Genomic DNA, 16,674 nt, shown 5'->3' with positions numbered 1-16,674 from the left:
ACACTCCGCAAGGCCACTTAGTTGGTGCATTGGTTTTAGTGAGGGTTCCACTCATTTTGAGGCAGTTGTGTGTATGTGTGTGCCTGCATGAGTGTGTGTGTGTGTGTAGGGTTTGGGGTGGGCTTAATCAACCTTGATGTTTTTCTACAAATTATTTAACGTCTTAGTTTGGTATAGTCACATTGATTATGGCAACATCAGGACAGGGTGCACCACACACACATGCACACAAACCCCCCCCCACTTCCCACCCCCATGCCCCCACACACATACAGATACTCCTCTCTCACGCGAGCCAATTGATTGTGTGAGGTGCAGTGTTAGCTGTGGCTGGGGCTGACCTGTGCAGTGAACTGGAAGGATACTGTTTCACGGTCACTGCTGGCATGGGATTATACAAAATGGACCCGTCCAATGGGACAGCCTGAACTCTATGTCAGTCAGCAACAATGTGTATATTACTGCAGCTTAGACATTTAACTACAGACATATAACTGCAACTAAAATATATAGTGCAGAAAACATTAGGAACACCTACTTTCCATAATATAGACTGACCAGCTGCATCACTTATTAAATCCACTTCAGTCAGTGTAGATGAAGGGAAGGAGACAGGTTAATGAAGGATTTTTAAGCAATTGAGACATGGATTGTGTTTGTGTGCCATTCAGAGGGTGAATGGGCAAGACAAAAGATTGAAGTGCCTTTGAATGGGGAATGGTAGTAGTTGCCAGGCACACCTGTTAGTTAAGTGAGGGTTCCGCTAATTTTGAGGCAGTTGTGTGCGTGTGTGTGCCTGCATGAGTGTGTTTGAAATTCGATTAATTTCTTTCCAACTCTCTTTTTCCTGTCCTTGGCTCTTTTGTCCTCTTCCTTTCCAAATCCCCTCCACTCACAAGGCAGGCAATACACTTGAACTCATCTTTACTAGAGGCTGCTCACCTACTAATCTCACTGCAACCCTCCTCCAGGTCTCTGATCACTACTCTGTCTCCTTTTTCTCCAACCATAACCACTCAGCCCCAACCCAGATGGTCATGCACCGTTGCAATCTTGTCTCCTTCTACAATCTCCTCTTATATCCTATCATCTCTCCCTTCTGCTAAATCCTTCTCCCTCCTGTATCCTGATTCTGCCTCTTCAACCTTACTCTCCTCCATTTCCATATACTATGGCACCCATCCTTTTCCTCCCGGCCGGGTCGGCCCTCCCCTCCTGCTCCGTGGCTGAGGGACTCATTGCGAGCTTAGAGAACAGGGCTGCGGGCAGCTGAGCGACAATTAAGGAAAACTAAACTTCCAAAGGACCTATCTTCCTTTCACGCCCTCCCTTTCTCTTTCTCTGTATCTGCTGCTAAAGCCACTTTCTACCACTCTAAATGTCAAGCTTCTGCATCTAACCCTAGGAAACTCTTTTCCACCTTCTCTTCTCTTCTCACTTTAATCCTTCAAACCCTCCCTCCTCCCTCTCTGCGGATGACTTAGTCAACAACAAGTTTTTAAAAAAGGTTGTCGACATCCGTTACTCATTCACTCAGCCTATTGATTCCACTGATCTCATTCACAAGGAACTACCCTATGCCTTGACCTCTTTCTCCCCTCTCTCTCCAGATGACATCCTGTGACAAGTGAGGTCTGGCCACCCAACAACCTGCCCGGTCGACCCCATCCCCTACTCCCTTCTCCAGACCATCTCTGGAGACCTTCTCCCATTTCTCACTTCCCTCATCAACTCATCCCAGACCACTGGCCACTGGCCACTGGCTACCCTCTGACTTCAAAATGGCCCGAGTTGCTCCCCTCCTCAAGAAACCAACACTTGACTCGTCTGACGTCAAAAACTATAGACCTGTATCCCTTCTTTCTTTTCTTTCCAAAACTCTTGAGCATTCTGTCTCTGATCAACTTTCTCGTTATCTCTCTCAGAACCAGTCAGGCTTCAAGACGGGTTACTCTACCAAGACTGCTCATCTCTATGTCACAGAGGCTCTCTGCACTGCCAAAGCGGACTCTCTATCCTCTTTTCTTATACTCCTAGATCTTTCCACTGTCTTTGACACTGTGAACCTTCAGATCCTCCTCTCCACCCTCTCAGGGCTGGGTGTCTCAGGCGCTGCACACTCTTGGATTGCATCCTAACTGACAGGCCGCTCCTACCACGTGATGTGGAGAGGATCTGTGCCTGTACCACATACTCTCACTACTGGTGTCCCCCATGGCTCGGTTCTAGGCCCTCTACATTTCTCTCTATACACCAAGTCTCTCGGCTCCGTCATATCCTTACATGGTCTCTCCTATCATTGCTACTTCCTCCCTTCTGACACCCAGGTGGCGACACGCATCTCTGCATGCCTGGCAGATATCTCAACTTGGATGTCAGCCCACCACCTCAAGCTCAACCTCGACAAGTCGGAACTGCTCTTCCTCCCGGGGAAGGCCTGCCCGCTCAAAGACCCCTCCATCACAGTTGACAACTCCACAGTATTGCCCTCCCAGAGTGCAAAGAACCTTGGTGTGACCCTGGACAACACCCTGTCGTTCTCTGTAAACATCAAAGCAGTGACCCAGCCCTGCAGGTTCATGCTCTACAACATCCGTAGAGTACAACCCTACTTCAGACAAGAAGCGGCGCAGGTCCTAATCCAGGCACTTGTCCTCTCCCATCTGGACTACTGCAACTTGCTGTTAGCTGGGCTCCCCGCTTGTGCCATCCAACCCCTGCAACTTATCCAGAACACTGCAGCCCACCTGGTTTTCAACCTTTCCAAGTTCTCTCATGTCACCCCGCTCCTCCACACACTCCACTGGCTTCCAGTCGAAGCTCGCATCCACTACAAGACCATGGTGCTTACCCACGGAACAGCAAGAGGAACTTCCCCTCCCTACCTTCAGGCTATGCTCAAACCCTACACCCCAACCCAAGCACTCAGTTCTGCCACCTCAGATCTCTTGGCCCTCCCAACCCTGCAGGAGGGTATCTTAAATAATCCTCCTCATCTCGACCCCCCCCAAAAAAGAATAAATAAAATAAAATAATATATACTTAAACCAGCACTTGCATCCCCCCCCCCCCCCCATTCTACCTCTGACTCTACTGATAGCTACGTTATTGAGGAAACATTTACTTTCTATGCTTGTGGTATGTGGTTATCTTAAGATGAATGCACTAACTGTAAGTCGCTCTGGATAAGAGCGTCCGCTAAATGTAAAATATAACTACAACGGTTAGTCCCACTGCTTTGCCATATTCTAACGAGACCAACGAGACCAATACCTGTAACTGTTCCCATCAACAGATACAGGTATTATAGGTCTATATTCATAGCCAATTCAAACTTAGACCCGTCATATTCCTTGACGTAATATGGAAAAGGGAGAATCAATGGTTTCTCCACTGAATACTCTCCCAGGGTTGGTTTGATTTAGCCTCCATAAAGAGGTCAGTCTGACAGTGTGTGTGTGTATCTGTCTGTGTGTGTGTGTGTGTGTGTGTGTGTGTGTGTGTGTGTGTGTGTGTGTGTGTGTGTGTGTGTGTGTGTGTGTGTGTGTGTGTGTGTGTGTGTGTGTGTGTGTGTGTGTGTGTGTGTGTGTGTGTGTGTGTTTGTGTGTGTGTGTCTTTGTGTGTGTCTGTGTCTGTGTGTGTGTCTGTGTGTGCTTGCTTGCTAGCGTGTGTGTGTGTGTTTCTTTCTAAGGTGAAGTTGATTGCTGTAAGCACCCCCACATGTATTGCTTATTTCCACTTCCCCTCCCTCCTTCTCTCCCCTCTCCCCCTCTTCCTTTCTCCAGAGCTTGTCTAGGCTAGAGTTAATTCACTCTGTGTCCTCTTCTCTGGGCAGACAAAAGGAGAGAAACAACACTAAGGAGAGAGAGAGAGGAGAGAAAGCCGATTGAGCCTTCCCTGTTCATTGTGTTCCACTCAGTTCTCTCCTTCTAGGGACTTCTTGTGTGTGTTCGTTGTGTATGTGTGTGTGTTGTGTGTGTGTGTGTGTGTGTGTGTGTGTGTGTGTGTGTGTGTGTGTGTGTGTGTGTGTGTGTGTGTGTGTGTGTGTGTGTTGTGTGTTTGTGTGTGTGTGTGTGTTTGTGTGTGTGTTCAGGGTGGGTGTGTGTGTGTGTGTGTGTGTGTGTGCTGTCTCCCTATGCGTATGCATGTTCCACACTGGCTTCCTTTCATTGAAACCAGACAGAAAGGGACAGAAAGCTCTGTTTATACCATATCCAAGGGTACCTAACCCTCACAGGAATACAGAGAGATCTATCTCAACCTGAAGGCATATCACTCATATCGCTCCATAGCCAATGTAGACTTTTCCCAAATGGCACCCTATTCCCTAGTGCACTACTTTTGACCAGAGAATAGGGTGCCATTTGGGATGCAACCGTCAAGTTCTGCTATAATGAGGCGATGGTGGCTGTTTGTGTTTGTGAGAGAGCAATGTTCTTGATATTGTCGCTCGTCTTGTTTATTGGAAATAATACCAGCTCAGCAGTCTGCTCATTAGTGGTTCTGTTCTTCTCCAGGTGGAGAAAGAGAGAGAGGGGGGAGATGGAGAAAGAGGGGGGAGAGAAACAGAAAGAGGGGTAGAAGGAGCAAGCAAGGGAGGGTGGGCAGGAGAGAGAAATTGAAAGAATAGACTGAGACAGACAGCATGATGGATGATAATATCATTCTTTCAGTTTGCAAAGTGCTAACTTTTGATGGGTGTGTGGTCATAAATTAGAATGGATTTGTGTGTTATTTGTTATGAGTGCATGGGTGTGTGAGTATGTGTTTGTGTGTGTGTATGTGTGTGAGAGAGAGAGAGAGAGAGAGAGAGAGAGAGAGAGAGAGAGAGAGAGAGAGAGAGAGAGAGAGAGGTGTGTCTGTCTGTCAGTGTGTATTTGTCTATGTGTATGCGTGCTTGTGTGTCTCCTATGAGGGAAAAGCAGTCATATGTCATTTCCAGCTTTTGATCTCCTTGGTTCAGTGGAGGCCCTCACTACCCCCTCTACCCCGGGGACTACTGTACCTTCCCCTTAAAACCACATGTGCATCACTCATAGCAGCCATGATCCTAAACAGACTACACAGACTACGCCATGATCCTAAACAGACTACACAGACAACGCCATGATCCTAAACTGACTACGACATGATCCTAAACTGACTACGACATGATCCTAAACTGACTACGACATGATCCTAAACTGACTACGACATGATCCTAAACTGACTACAACATGATCCTAAACAGACTAGGACATGATCCTAAACTGACTACGACATGATCCTAAACCGACTAGGACATGATCCTAAACTGACTACAACATGATCCTAAACCGACCACGCCATGATCCTAAACAGAGTACACAGACCACGCCATGATCCTAAACAGAGTACACCGTCCACGCCATGATCCTAAACAGAGTACACAGACCACGCCATGATCCTAAACAGACTACACAGACCACGCCATGATCCTAAACAGACTACACAGACCACGCCATGATCCTAAACAGACTACAACATGATCCTAAACCGACCACGCCATGATCCTAAACAGACCACGCCATGATCCTAAACAGACTACACAGACTATGCCATGATCCTAAACAGACTACACAGACCACGCCATGATCTTAAACAGACTACACAGACCACGCCATGATCCTAAACAGACTACAAAGACTACGCCATGATCCTAAACAGACTACACAGACCACGCCATGATCCTAAACAGACTACACAGACTATGCCATGATCCTAAACAGACTACACAGACCACGCCATGATCTTAAACAGACTACACAGACCACGCCATGATCCTAAACAGACTACAAAGACTACGCCATGATCCTAAACAGACTACAAAGACTACGCCATGATCCTAAACAGACTACACAGACCACGCCATGATCCTAAACAGACTACACAGACTACGCCATGATCCTAAACTGACTAAGCCATGATCCTAAACTGACTACGACATGATCCTAAACTGACTACGACATAATCCTAAACTGACTACGACATGATCCTACACAGACTAGGACATGATCCTAAACTGACTACGACATGATCCTACACAGACTAGGACATGATCCTAAACAGACTACGACGTGATCCTAAACAGACTAGGACATGATCCTAAACAGACTACATAGACTATGCCATGATCCTAAACAAACTACACAGACCACGCCATGATCCTAAACTGACTACGCCATGATCCTAAACTGACTACGCCATGATCCTAAACAGACTACGACGTGATCCTAAACAGACTACGACGTGATCCTAAACAGACTACGACATGATACTAAACAGACTACGACATGATCCTAAACAGACTGCACAGACCACACCATGATCCTAAACAGACTATACAGACTACGACATGATCCTAAACAGACTACGACGTGATCCTAAACAGACTAGGACATGATCCTAAACAGACTACATAGACCATGCCATCATCCTAAACTGACTACGCCATGATCCTAAACAGACTACGACGTGATCCTAAACAGACTAGGACATGATCCTAAACAGACTACATAGACTATGCCATGATCCTAAACAAACTACACAGACCACGCCATGATCCTAAACTGACTACGCCATGATCCTAAACAGACTACGACGTGATCCTAAACAGACTACGACGTTATCCTAAACAGACTACGACATGATACTAAACAGACTACGACATGATCCTAAACAGACTGCACAGACCACACCATGATCCTAAACAGACTATACAGACTACGACATGATCCTAAACAGACTACACAGACTACACCATGATCCAAAAAAGACTACACAGACTACGCCATGATCCTAAACAGACTACACAGACCACACCATGATCCTAAACAGACTACACAGACCACGCCATGATCCTAAACAGACTACACAGACTATGCCATGATCCTAAACTGACTACACAGACCACGCCATGATCCTAAACAGACTACACAGACTATGCCATGATCCTAAACTGACTACACAGACCACGCTATGATCCTAAACTGACTACGCCATGATCCTAAACTGACTACGCCATGATCCTAAACTGACTACGACATGATCCTAAACAGACAGTGATATGACACACTAAAATATGATGCAGCATAACACAATACACTGGTCCAGTGTGTGTGTGTTAGTGGTACGGGGTCAGCTGTTTTGTCACCCGCACCCGCCCACAATTGCTAATAACCCATCCGCAACCGCCCAAATATATGTGATAAAGTGAAAATCTGAGGTCCGCACCCGACCCTAAACCGCTAATATAGAAATTGCACTGTAGGCTAGAGTCAGAGACGGCGGAGCAATTTATTGACGGGTGGCAGGATTTTTTGTGGCCTAGCCAGTCTCCAGACCTGAACCCAATAGAAAATCTTTGGAGGGAGCTGAAAGTCCGTATTGCCCAGCGACAGCCCCGAAACCTGAAGGATCTGGAGAAGGTCTGTATGGAGGAGTGGGACAAAATCCCTGCTGCAGTGTGTGCAAACCTGGTCAAGAACTCCAGGAAACGTATGATCTCTGTAATTGCAAACAAAGGTTTCTGTACCAAATATTAAGTTCTGCTTTTCTGATGTATCAAATACTTATGTCTTGCAATAAAATGCAAATTAATTACTTAAAAATCATACAATGTGATTTTCTGGATTTTTGTTTTAGATTCCGTCTCTCACAGTTGAAGTGTACCTATGATAAAAATTACAGACCTCTACATGCTTTGTAAGTAGGAAAACCTGCAAAATCGGCAGTGTATCAAATACTTGTTCTCCCCACTGTATTTCTGCTTATAATTTCCGACATTTTGGTAGGCTATTTGTTAGTCATATTGTCTATAATTACATACAAGCAGCTTCGCTTCTGTCATTAGCCCTATGTTGCCTTAGAATACTAAATAAACCCTTGCTCACCAGAATAATGTCATAAATCGATAGAATTAATGCTTTAATCTAGTTGAAATCGCTAAAGTTTTCTATGCTGTATCTGCTTCTTTCACAAAGATGATTAGGGACCGGGGAGAAAATGCAATAACTGGGAAAGATTGTCTTTGCAAAATTTTCAAATAACATCAGTTTGTCTCAGATGCATATTGTATGTGGTTGAAATACTATGAGCTTTTATGATGCTGATAAAGATAGCACCTCTACAGATGGTATCTAACTGCGCATTCGCGTTCTCTCAAGATGCTGAAAGAAATCATATTACTCCACTTCTGTTCCCAAGTCAAAATAAGCCTACATTTGGTTTATCATTTTACTGAAAGAAACGCTTAATTCTGCAGGAGTTAATATTAAGACTGTGTGAGAGGTTATAGACCTACAGTCAGTGTCCAGATTTCAGTTTCTATTTAATCCATCTGAACAGTCGGCAACAGTTCCCTTGACTTGTCATAGGCCTATTTGAAGTCCCCATCTTGTGACAGTCAAAGTTGTATAGCACCGCACAATCAGCACACATAACGTAGACCAGGGATCATCAACTAGATTCAGCCGCGGAACCATTTCTTCTTGAGCGGCTGGTCGGGAGGCCGGAACATAATTACAAATAATTTGTAGACTGCAAATTGACCGCAAGAAGCCCAAACAGATGTAATATTTGACTAAAACATAATCATTTGAAACCTTGCTTACATTTGTGTACGATCATGTGTGTCTTTATTACGTGTGGGAATACTTGGAGAACTTGGGGGGCCAAATAAAACCACCCGCGGGCCGGCAGTTTGGGAGCCTGACATAGACACTGCTATCATCCTCTTTTACCACTTCATCAAATCTTTCCCAAAAATGACTTGTCTGGCCTCCCTTCTCTTTATTTTCAACTCTACATTTTGCAACTCTTATTGAATTAAACTCCGACATTGTCCTTTTTGCGGCCATGGATGGACGTTGACTTTCTCTGCCCATTCCCAAAACCATTTGTCGATTGGTTGACTGTAGGCTATTTGGCGAGCGTACAGATGCACAAGTATTTCGCTACACTCTCAATAACATCTGCTAACCATGTGTATGTGACCAATACATTTGATTTGAGGGGGTTCAGGTGGGGCTAGTCTCCCAGGCAATGGAGGAGATGCCCGGTACGAGTGATGGGGTGCAAGTGTTGAGAGGGATATGGCAGAGAGGAGTCAGGGGTCTGTGGCCTCCATTGAGGAGGATATGGACATGTCTGATATCCCCGTTGGTATGATAGCAGCTGGCGACGACTCAATTTACAATGTAGATGAGGTAAATGGGTTCCTGGACCAGACTTTTGGGAAATCTGTTAAATTGGCAGATTTTTTAAAATGTTGATTAGTTTGTGAGGTCAGCTGTGGTGTTACAGAAGACGGTAGGGTTAGACCAGTTGAGTGTGAAGAAGCTTTTCCGCTTGAGGAAATGTGTTACTGCTGTCACAGCAGCAAAATGTAGTGGGAAACATGGTTAAGATAAGGTTAAGATAACATTTAAACAATGATGATTATCATGCCTCATAGGGTGCTTTTTTCTCTTTGTCTGGTTTCTTCGTGGTTTCTTCTGTTTTTCCTTTTCTATACGGAGGTACTAAGTGTCGGTTCTCTCAATATTAATGGGGGAAGGGACAGGAATAAGAGGGCTTGGGTATTAGAAGTAATAAAACAGAAAAGGCTTAATTACGTTTTTCTACAGGAGATAGATAGTGATGAGGCTAATGATTTACTGGGGTATGTGGTGGGAGGTGCAGCATATATTCCGTCATGGTACTAATTTCAGTGCTGGGGTGGCAATTTTGTTTTCCTCAGACTTACGGGTGACTGTGGTATCTACAACAGAGAATGTGTCACGATCGTCTTCGTATTGTGAGAGAGAGGACCAAGGCGCAGCGTGATATAAATACATCTTCTTTATTTGAAGATGAAAAAGAACACTAATACAAAACTAAACAAAAAAACGACCGCAAACGAAAGTGCATACACATAGACAATTACCCACAACCTAATGCCTATGGCTGCCTTAAATATGGCTCCCAATCAGAGACAACGATAGACAGCTGTCTCTGATTGAGAACCAATCCAGGCAACCATAGACTTACATAAACACCTACACTGAACACAACCCCATGAACTCTACAAAACCCCCTATACAATACAAACACCCTAGACTAGACAAAAACACACAAACTTCCCCCATGTCACACTCTGACCTAAAATAATAAAGAAAACTAAGATAACTAAGGCCAGGGCGTGACAGAATGTCAAGGGTCGGGTTTTATTGGTCAAGGCGATGCTTTTTTGTTGTTGTTTTTTTGGAATGTTTATGCTCCCAATGAGGGTACAGAACGTATTGCTGTATTTGATCAAATAAAGGAAACCTTAAGACAGTGTGACCAAGAGGGATATATGGTTTTAGGGAGGGACTGGAAATGTACAGTAGATTTTACTGTTGATCGCACTGCTGAAGAACCTCACTTGCGGTCAGCAATTTGTCTGTCTGGTCTATTAACTGAGATTGAGCTTTCTGATGTGTGGAGAGTAAGAAATGCAAAAGTTAGGCAGTACACATGGCTAAAAGTTAATGAAGGTGGTGTCGGTGCAGCGAGATTAGAGAGGTTGTATGTATCTGACCGCTACTGTGGTAGGGTTTTTCTGAACACCATATTGTTACTGTTGATATTCACTTGTCTTGTCCACGAAGGTCATCACCTTATTGCTATTTAATGGTACGTTATTACATGGCGACATGTTTTGTGAAAGGATTTTGTTGTTTTGGGAAAAATTGAGGATTATTAAATAGATTTTTGAGTCCTTGCGACAATGGTGGGAGGTTGGGAAGGCCCAAATACATGTATTTTGTCAACAGTATACTGCTCTGTCTAGTATTGAAGTTAAAGAGACTATCAGGGCCCTTGAACAGGACATCAAATTCTATTGAATCGAAGTTGCTCACTCAGAATGACCCCGGACTTGTCATGAATTTACAGGGCAAGAGACATGAACTGAGGTCGTTTTTACATTAAAGAGTGAAGGGTGAGTTTATTAGGTCTTGCTTTGCTACCCTCAAGGATATGGATGCTCCTAGCACTTTTTTTTTACCTAGGACAGTCGACATTGCAACGTAAACAGATGGTCTGCCTTCATCTCCCTGATGGGAAGGTGACCACGGATGACGGTGAGATGCGCCAACATGACGTGTATTTCTACTCTGCCCTCTATAAGGAGGAGGATTGTGATCCTCTGTGTGCTGAACAGTTGTTACATGGACTTCCTCAATTGGGCCCTGAGCAGGGAGCTGCTTTGGACTTTGACATTACTCTGCAGGAGCTGTCTACTGCAGTTATGCAGCTCTCATCAGGCCGAGCCCCTGGCATCGATGGTTTACCATCTGATTTCTATAAGCACTTCTGGGGATCTATTGGGGGGGATTGTTATGAAGTGGTGTGTGAATCTTTTCATGAGGGTTCTCTTTCTGTATCCTGTCAACGTGCTGTGCTTTCACTGTTGCCAAAAAGGGGGGATTTGGCTCTTTAAAAAATTGCCGACCTGTTGCATTGCAGTGTGCAGAATATAAAAAGATATCTAAGTGTCTCTCAAACATGTTGAAATAATATCTGGGGCTGTTGGTCCTCAATGACTAGTCTTACTGTGTACCTGATCGCTCTAATGAGATAACTTGTTTCTAATAAGAGATGTTTTAGACATGTTTTAGACATTTGTAAACTGTCAGGAGAAGGCTTTTGACCGTGTGGACCACCAGTGCTTTTTCAAAACAATGAAACCCTTTGAGTTTGGGGATGTTTTTTTTGTCTTGGATGAGTTTACTGTATGGCAACAATTTCATTACGCTTTTTTGTCAACATTTACTAACATTAGGCTATAACTAGCAAAGCAAATGGCTCTGAGATATGAATAATATTACTACACAGATCATACACGTAACGTTAGCTAGCGAGCCAGCCAGCTAACGTTAGATTTTAACTTGAATTGAAAACGAATTTCTAAATTTGAAATGTGTAATATCTGAAAAGCTAGACTATCTTACTATCTTATACATGGATGGACGCTTCTCTCTCTGTCACGGATACCATGGTTGCCCTTAGTTTGAAGATGTAATCCGGAGACAGGTGTTTACTCCATTTCCTTAGCTATCATACCCTAATTCCACTTATTTCAAAACTTGGTCCTTCAGAAAGTGGAAAGCAACAGGATTGTGTAGGATTACCTACACATACTGACCAGCTCATTTTATAGACAGAAGCGAGCTACATGGCAGACCAATCCGAACTCATCTCTCGGCATGTCCAGCCCACTCATTATCTCAGTCAATCATGGCTAGCAGGAAGGTTGCTGACTTTTTCTGTGGTTAAACCAACTAGGCTCGTAATTTAACAATTGTATTCTTATTTACCGATGGCATAGAAGTTTGTTATTAAGGCACATGAAAGTTCACATGATCCAGAAGCATTTCTGCCGAAATACGTACCCCAAAGTTTACGTTCAAACTGCTCTCCTATGAAGTAGTGACTCGTGACACACGCCTAGTTTCCTGAAACGAGTCACATTTGGGCCAAAGTACAAGTTTAGCCGAAGGGGTGTAGTTCTCTTACTTAACTTTGTGTCAGGAGCAGCTAAATTAGCAATTTGGCAGACTAAGGGCTGAGTTTGCCTGTTACACACTGGTTAATTACATTGGGTTGTTTATGAGCATATGGGGTATTCAGAGGTTGTTGTGCTTGTTAACTTAGAGGAAGATTTGGTGTTGTGTTTTTAATTGATGTTTAACCATGCTTTTGTTTGTTTGAGTGTTTATTGTGTTGTGGTTTCCCAGACCCAATCAAGTTTTTTTTTAACTCACTCTCTCTCTCTTATTCTCTCTCTCTTATTCTCTCTCTCTCTCTCTCTCTCTCTCTCTCTCTCTCTCTCTCTCTCTCTCTCTCTCTCTCTCTCTCTCTCTCTCTCTCTCTCTCTCTCTCTCTCTCTCTCTCTCTCTCTCTCTCTCTCTCTCTCTCTCTCTCTCTCTCTCTCTCTCTCTCTCTCTCTCTCTCTCTCTCTGTCTCTGTCTCTGTCTGTCTCTCCTCTCTCTCACACGCTCTCTCTCTGTCCCTCTCTCCTCTTCTCTTTCTTCTGCTTTAGCTTTAGGCATTTGCAAGCCGCAGAGAAATGGACAATCAACAGCACTGTAGCACTGTGAAACAATATGGCTGTCAAACCCGGCATAGCAACAACAAAACAACAACAAAAAACTTGTTTATCCCTTTACAATGGAACAGTTCAAATACTTTTTCCCTGTGTACCGTTCTTTCATTTGCGTACTCACAGTATGTGAGGAAGTCAGTGTAACCGTCTATTATGGTGTGTTTTTTAATGCGCAAGCATTTACAGCATCGAGGGGGTTTAATGAGGAAGTCCCTTAAGCAAACTGTTACTGCAGTGTTTACAGTATGTAAAGACTCAACACACAGATTTTCAGATTAAAGCCGGTGTGTTGTTTATCTCCTACAGGTCATATCCTATCACAATACCGCCGCTGGTTTATAAGCAGAGAGAACGTGTGTGAGAGAGAGAAAGAGAGAGAGAGAGAGGGGGGGGGGGGGGGGGAGGAAGGAGAGGGCAGTGAAAGGGTGAGAAAGCGAGAAGGAAGAAAGAGAGGGAGAGAGGGGTGATGAAAGGAGGTAGAGAGACTCCTTAAACTTACGACTATTGCTTTCCGATGTCGTTATTTCATTTTGATGGGGAAAGAAAACCATGTTTTAAGATGGAAACATCAGAGAAAATTTGATATTTTGTGGATTTTGGGTAGTTATTATTGCATAGGCTATAAAGGGATCCTCTTGTAGGGATTTGAATGGGTTAGTGAACTATCTGCAATGTGTAAGTAACTCTCGCCCTCCCTCCCTCTCCCCCTATCTCTCTCTCTCGCACTCTCTCTCGCACTCTCTCTCTCTTCCCCCTTCCCTCCCTCTTCCTCACAGTCTGCTCGCAGTACTCACGGGGCGTCTTCGCCATCTTCGGCCTGTATGACAAGCGTTCTGTGCACACACTGACGTCGTTCTGCGGGGCGCTGCACATCTCCCTCATCACGCCCAGCTTCCCCACCGAGGGAGAGAGCCAGTTCACGCTGCAGCTCCGGCCCTCCATCCGTGGGGCGCTGCTCTCGCTGCTCGACCACTACGACTGGAACAAGTTTGTCTTCCTCTATGACACCGACCGGGGTAAGTTCTCAAATTTGTGTGTGATGATGTGTATAGTGATGTGTTACCTTTAACACATATGAGAATCCTCACTGTGTATGACTGTCATATTACTGAGTCTACTTTTAACCCTAAAAGCACCAACAAAATAACCCAACAGGGGTTATTTTGGACCCCAAATTGATAATGATTGCAAAGAGACACTGTCTGTCAAGCAGTAAAACGTACATTTCATCCATAGCAACTTGTCATGAAAATGTTTCTGTTATTCATTCAAAGTGTTGTGTTTCTGTGATACTCAGAGAAATTGGAGATTGAGCTAATATGAAACTGATATGGGCATTAGAGGCTCTAACTTTTAGCTCTGACTTTGGAACGCTATGGGCTATCAACTCGGTTCCAATTGCATCTGAAAAATAAGACTCTCAGCTATAGAGACATTGACTTGAATCTAAATATGTATTTACAGTTTTTAGTTATTTTGGAGTGATAGTGGCTGCCTTGCTGCCTAGGGGCCAAATCTGAGGTGGCTCCATATCTATGCATTTTCTGGGTACATATAGTGAGATCCAAAAGTATTTTAGTAGTGACACATTTTTTGTTGTTTTGGTTCTGTACTCCAGAACTTCTCCAGAACTTTAAAATAATAAAATTACTAAAGTGCATATTGTCAGCTTTAATTTTAGGGTATTTTAATCCATATCAGATGAACCATTCAGAAGTTACCTTTTTGTATATCGTCCCCCCATTTTAGGGAACCAAAAGTATTTGGACAAATTCACTTATATGTGTATTAAAGTAGTCAAAAGTTTAGTATTTGGTTCCATATTCCTAGCACGCAATGACTACATTAAGCGTGTGACTACAAACTTGTTGGACTTACTAGCAGAAACAGTGCAAACAGTGGCAGTAGAAACCCAGCCAAGATAGACTAGAAGTGCTAAAGACAGGCTATATAATACAATGATCATGTATTTATAATCTGCATGTCGTCGTTAATAATGTATGCTTATTGTAATGTATATCTATGGCTCTGTGCATTCAGAACACTACAGCAACTACAATCCTTAGAAATAGAATGTCTAGAATGGGAAATTACGGGTAATTCAATTTATATGGTCTGGTCCATATTGGCCATATTGCCCATATAAATAGAATTACCTGTAATTGTCAGTTCTTGTCATTCTATTTCTATGGTCCAGACCCAGCATTGCCTACTCCAATCCACCTCGCATACCCCTGCTCTATGTGAAAACCCGGTGGAAGTGTGAATGGATGCTGTACGAAAATAATGTGTGTCTTGGGCATGTCTTGGGGTCAAAGAGGGCTACAGACCAAATCTACCAATCAATCGATAGTCAAGTGTAGCGATGTCGGGTGCATCCTTTCGTTCTTAATGAAACTAAGGACAGGCTGCGTCCCAAATGGCACCCTATCCCCTATTTAGTGAACTACTTTTGACCATGTGGGATGCCTATGGGCCCTGGTCAAATGTAGTGTACTATAAAGGGAATAGGGTGCCATTTGGGATGTAACCTTTCCTTAGTTTTATTACGAACAAAAGGATGCACCCGACATCGCTAAACTTGACTATCGATTGATTGGTAGATTTGGTCGGTAGCCCTCTTTGGCCCCAAGTGAGGAAACTGGAGATGACAGGTATTCTCCATGGACAGGGGTGTCTTTCCAGGAAGCTCCTAGCGTGGCTGTAGTATTAATAGAAAAGGTTTGTCAGAGAGTTTTTCTTTCTCTCTCTCTCTCTCTCTCTCTCTCTCTCTCTCTCTCTCTCTCTCTCTCTCTCTCTCTCTCTCTCTCTCTCTCTCTCTCTCTCTCTCTCTCTCTCTCTCTCTCTCTCTGTCTCTGTCTTTCCCTCTCTCTCTCTCTCTCTCTCTCTCTCTCTCTCTCTCTCTCTCTCTCTCTCTCTCTCTCTCTCTCTCTCTCTCTCTCTCTCTCTCTCTCTCTCTCTCTCTCTCTCTCTCTCTCTCTCTCTCTCTCTCTCTCTCTCTCTCTCTCCCTCTCTCTCTCTCTCTCTCTCTCTCTCTCTCTCTCTCTCTCTCTCTCTCTCTCTCTCTCTCTCTCTCTCCCCCTCTCTCTCTCCCTCCGTCTCTATCTCTCTTTCCCTCCCTCCCTCCCTCGCTGTCTCTCTCTCTCTTTCTCTCTCCCTCAATTTCAATTTAAGGACTTTATTGGCATGGAAACATATGTTAACATTGCCAAAGCAAGTGAGGTAGATAATAAACAAAAGTGAAATAAACATTCACAAAAGTTCCTAAAGAATAAACGCATTTCAAATGTCATATTATCTCCAAATACTTAAAGTACAAAAGGGAAAATAAATAAGCACAAATATGGGTTGTATTTACAATGGTGTTTGTTCTTCACTGGTAGCCGTTTTCTTGTGGCAACAGGTCACAAATCTTGAAGCAGTGATGGCACACTGTGATATTTCACTGAATAGATATGGGAGTTTATCAAAATTGGGTTTGTTTTCAAATTCTTTATCGATCTGTGTACTCTAAAGGAAATATGTGT

General features: G+C 43.8%; 1 protein-coding gene across 4 annotated transcripts in view; it reads left to right on the top strand.

The window, feature by feature from the left end:
* The window catches only part of LOC139537624 (glutamate receptor 4-like), a 202,682-nt gene that overhangs the window by 90,788 nt on the left and 95,220 nt on the right, over positions 1-16,674 (top strand). For all 4 annotated transcript variants that reach the window (XR_011667571.1, XM_071339160.1, XM_071339159.1 and 1 more), the window contains exon 3: positions 13,924-14,163. Coding sequence is in view for 3 of the 4 variants with exons in the window: in XM_071339160.1 (XP_071195261.1) it covers positions 13,924-14,163 (240 nt within the window). In the remaining variant the exon portion in view is untranslated. The remainder of the gene's footprint in view (positions 1-13,923; positions 14,164-16,674) is intronic.

Source organism: Salvelinus alpinus, chromosome 13, assembly GCF_045679555.1.
Source record: "Salvelinus alpinus chromosome 13, SLU_Salpinus.1, whole genome shotgun sequence".
Lineage (NCBI taxonomy): Eukaryota > Metazoa > Chordata > Actinopteri > Salmoniformes > Salmonidae > Salvelinus > Salvelinus alpinus.
Note: the sequence above shows the minus strand (reverse complement) of the source record. Positions and strands in the feature narration are given on the sequence as shown.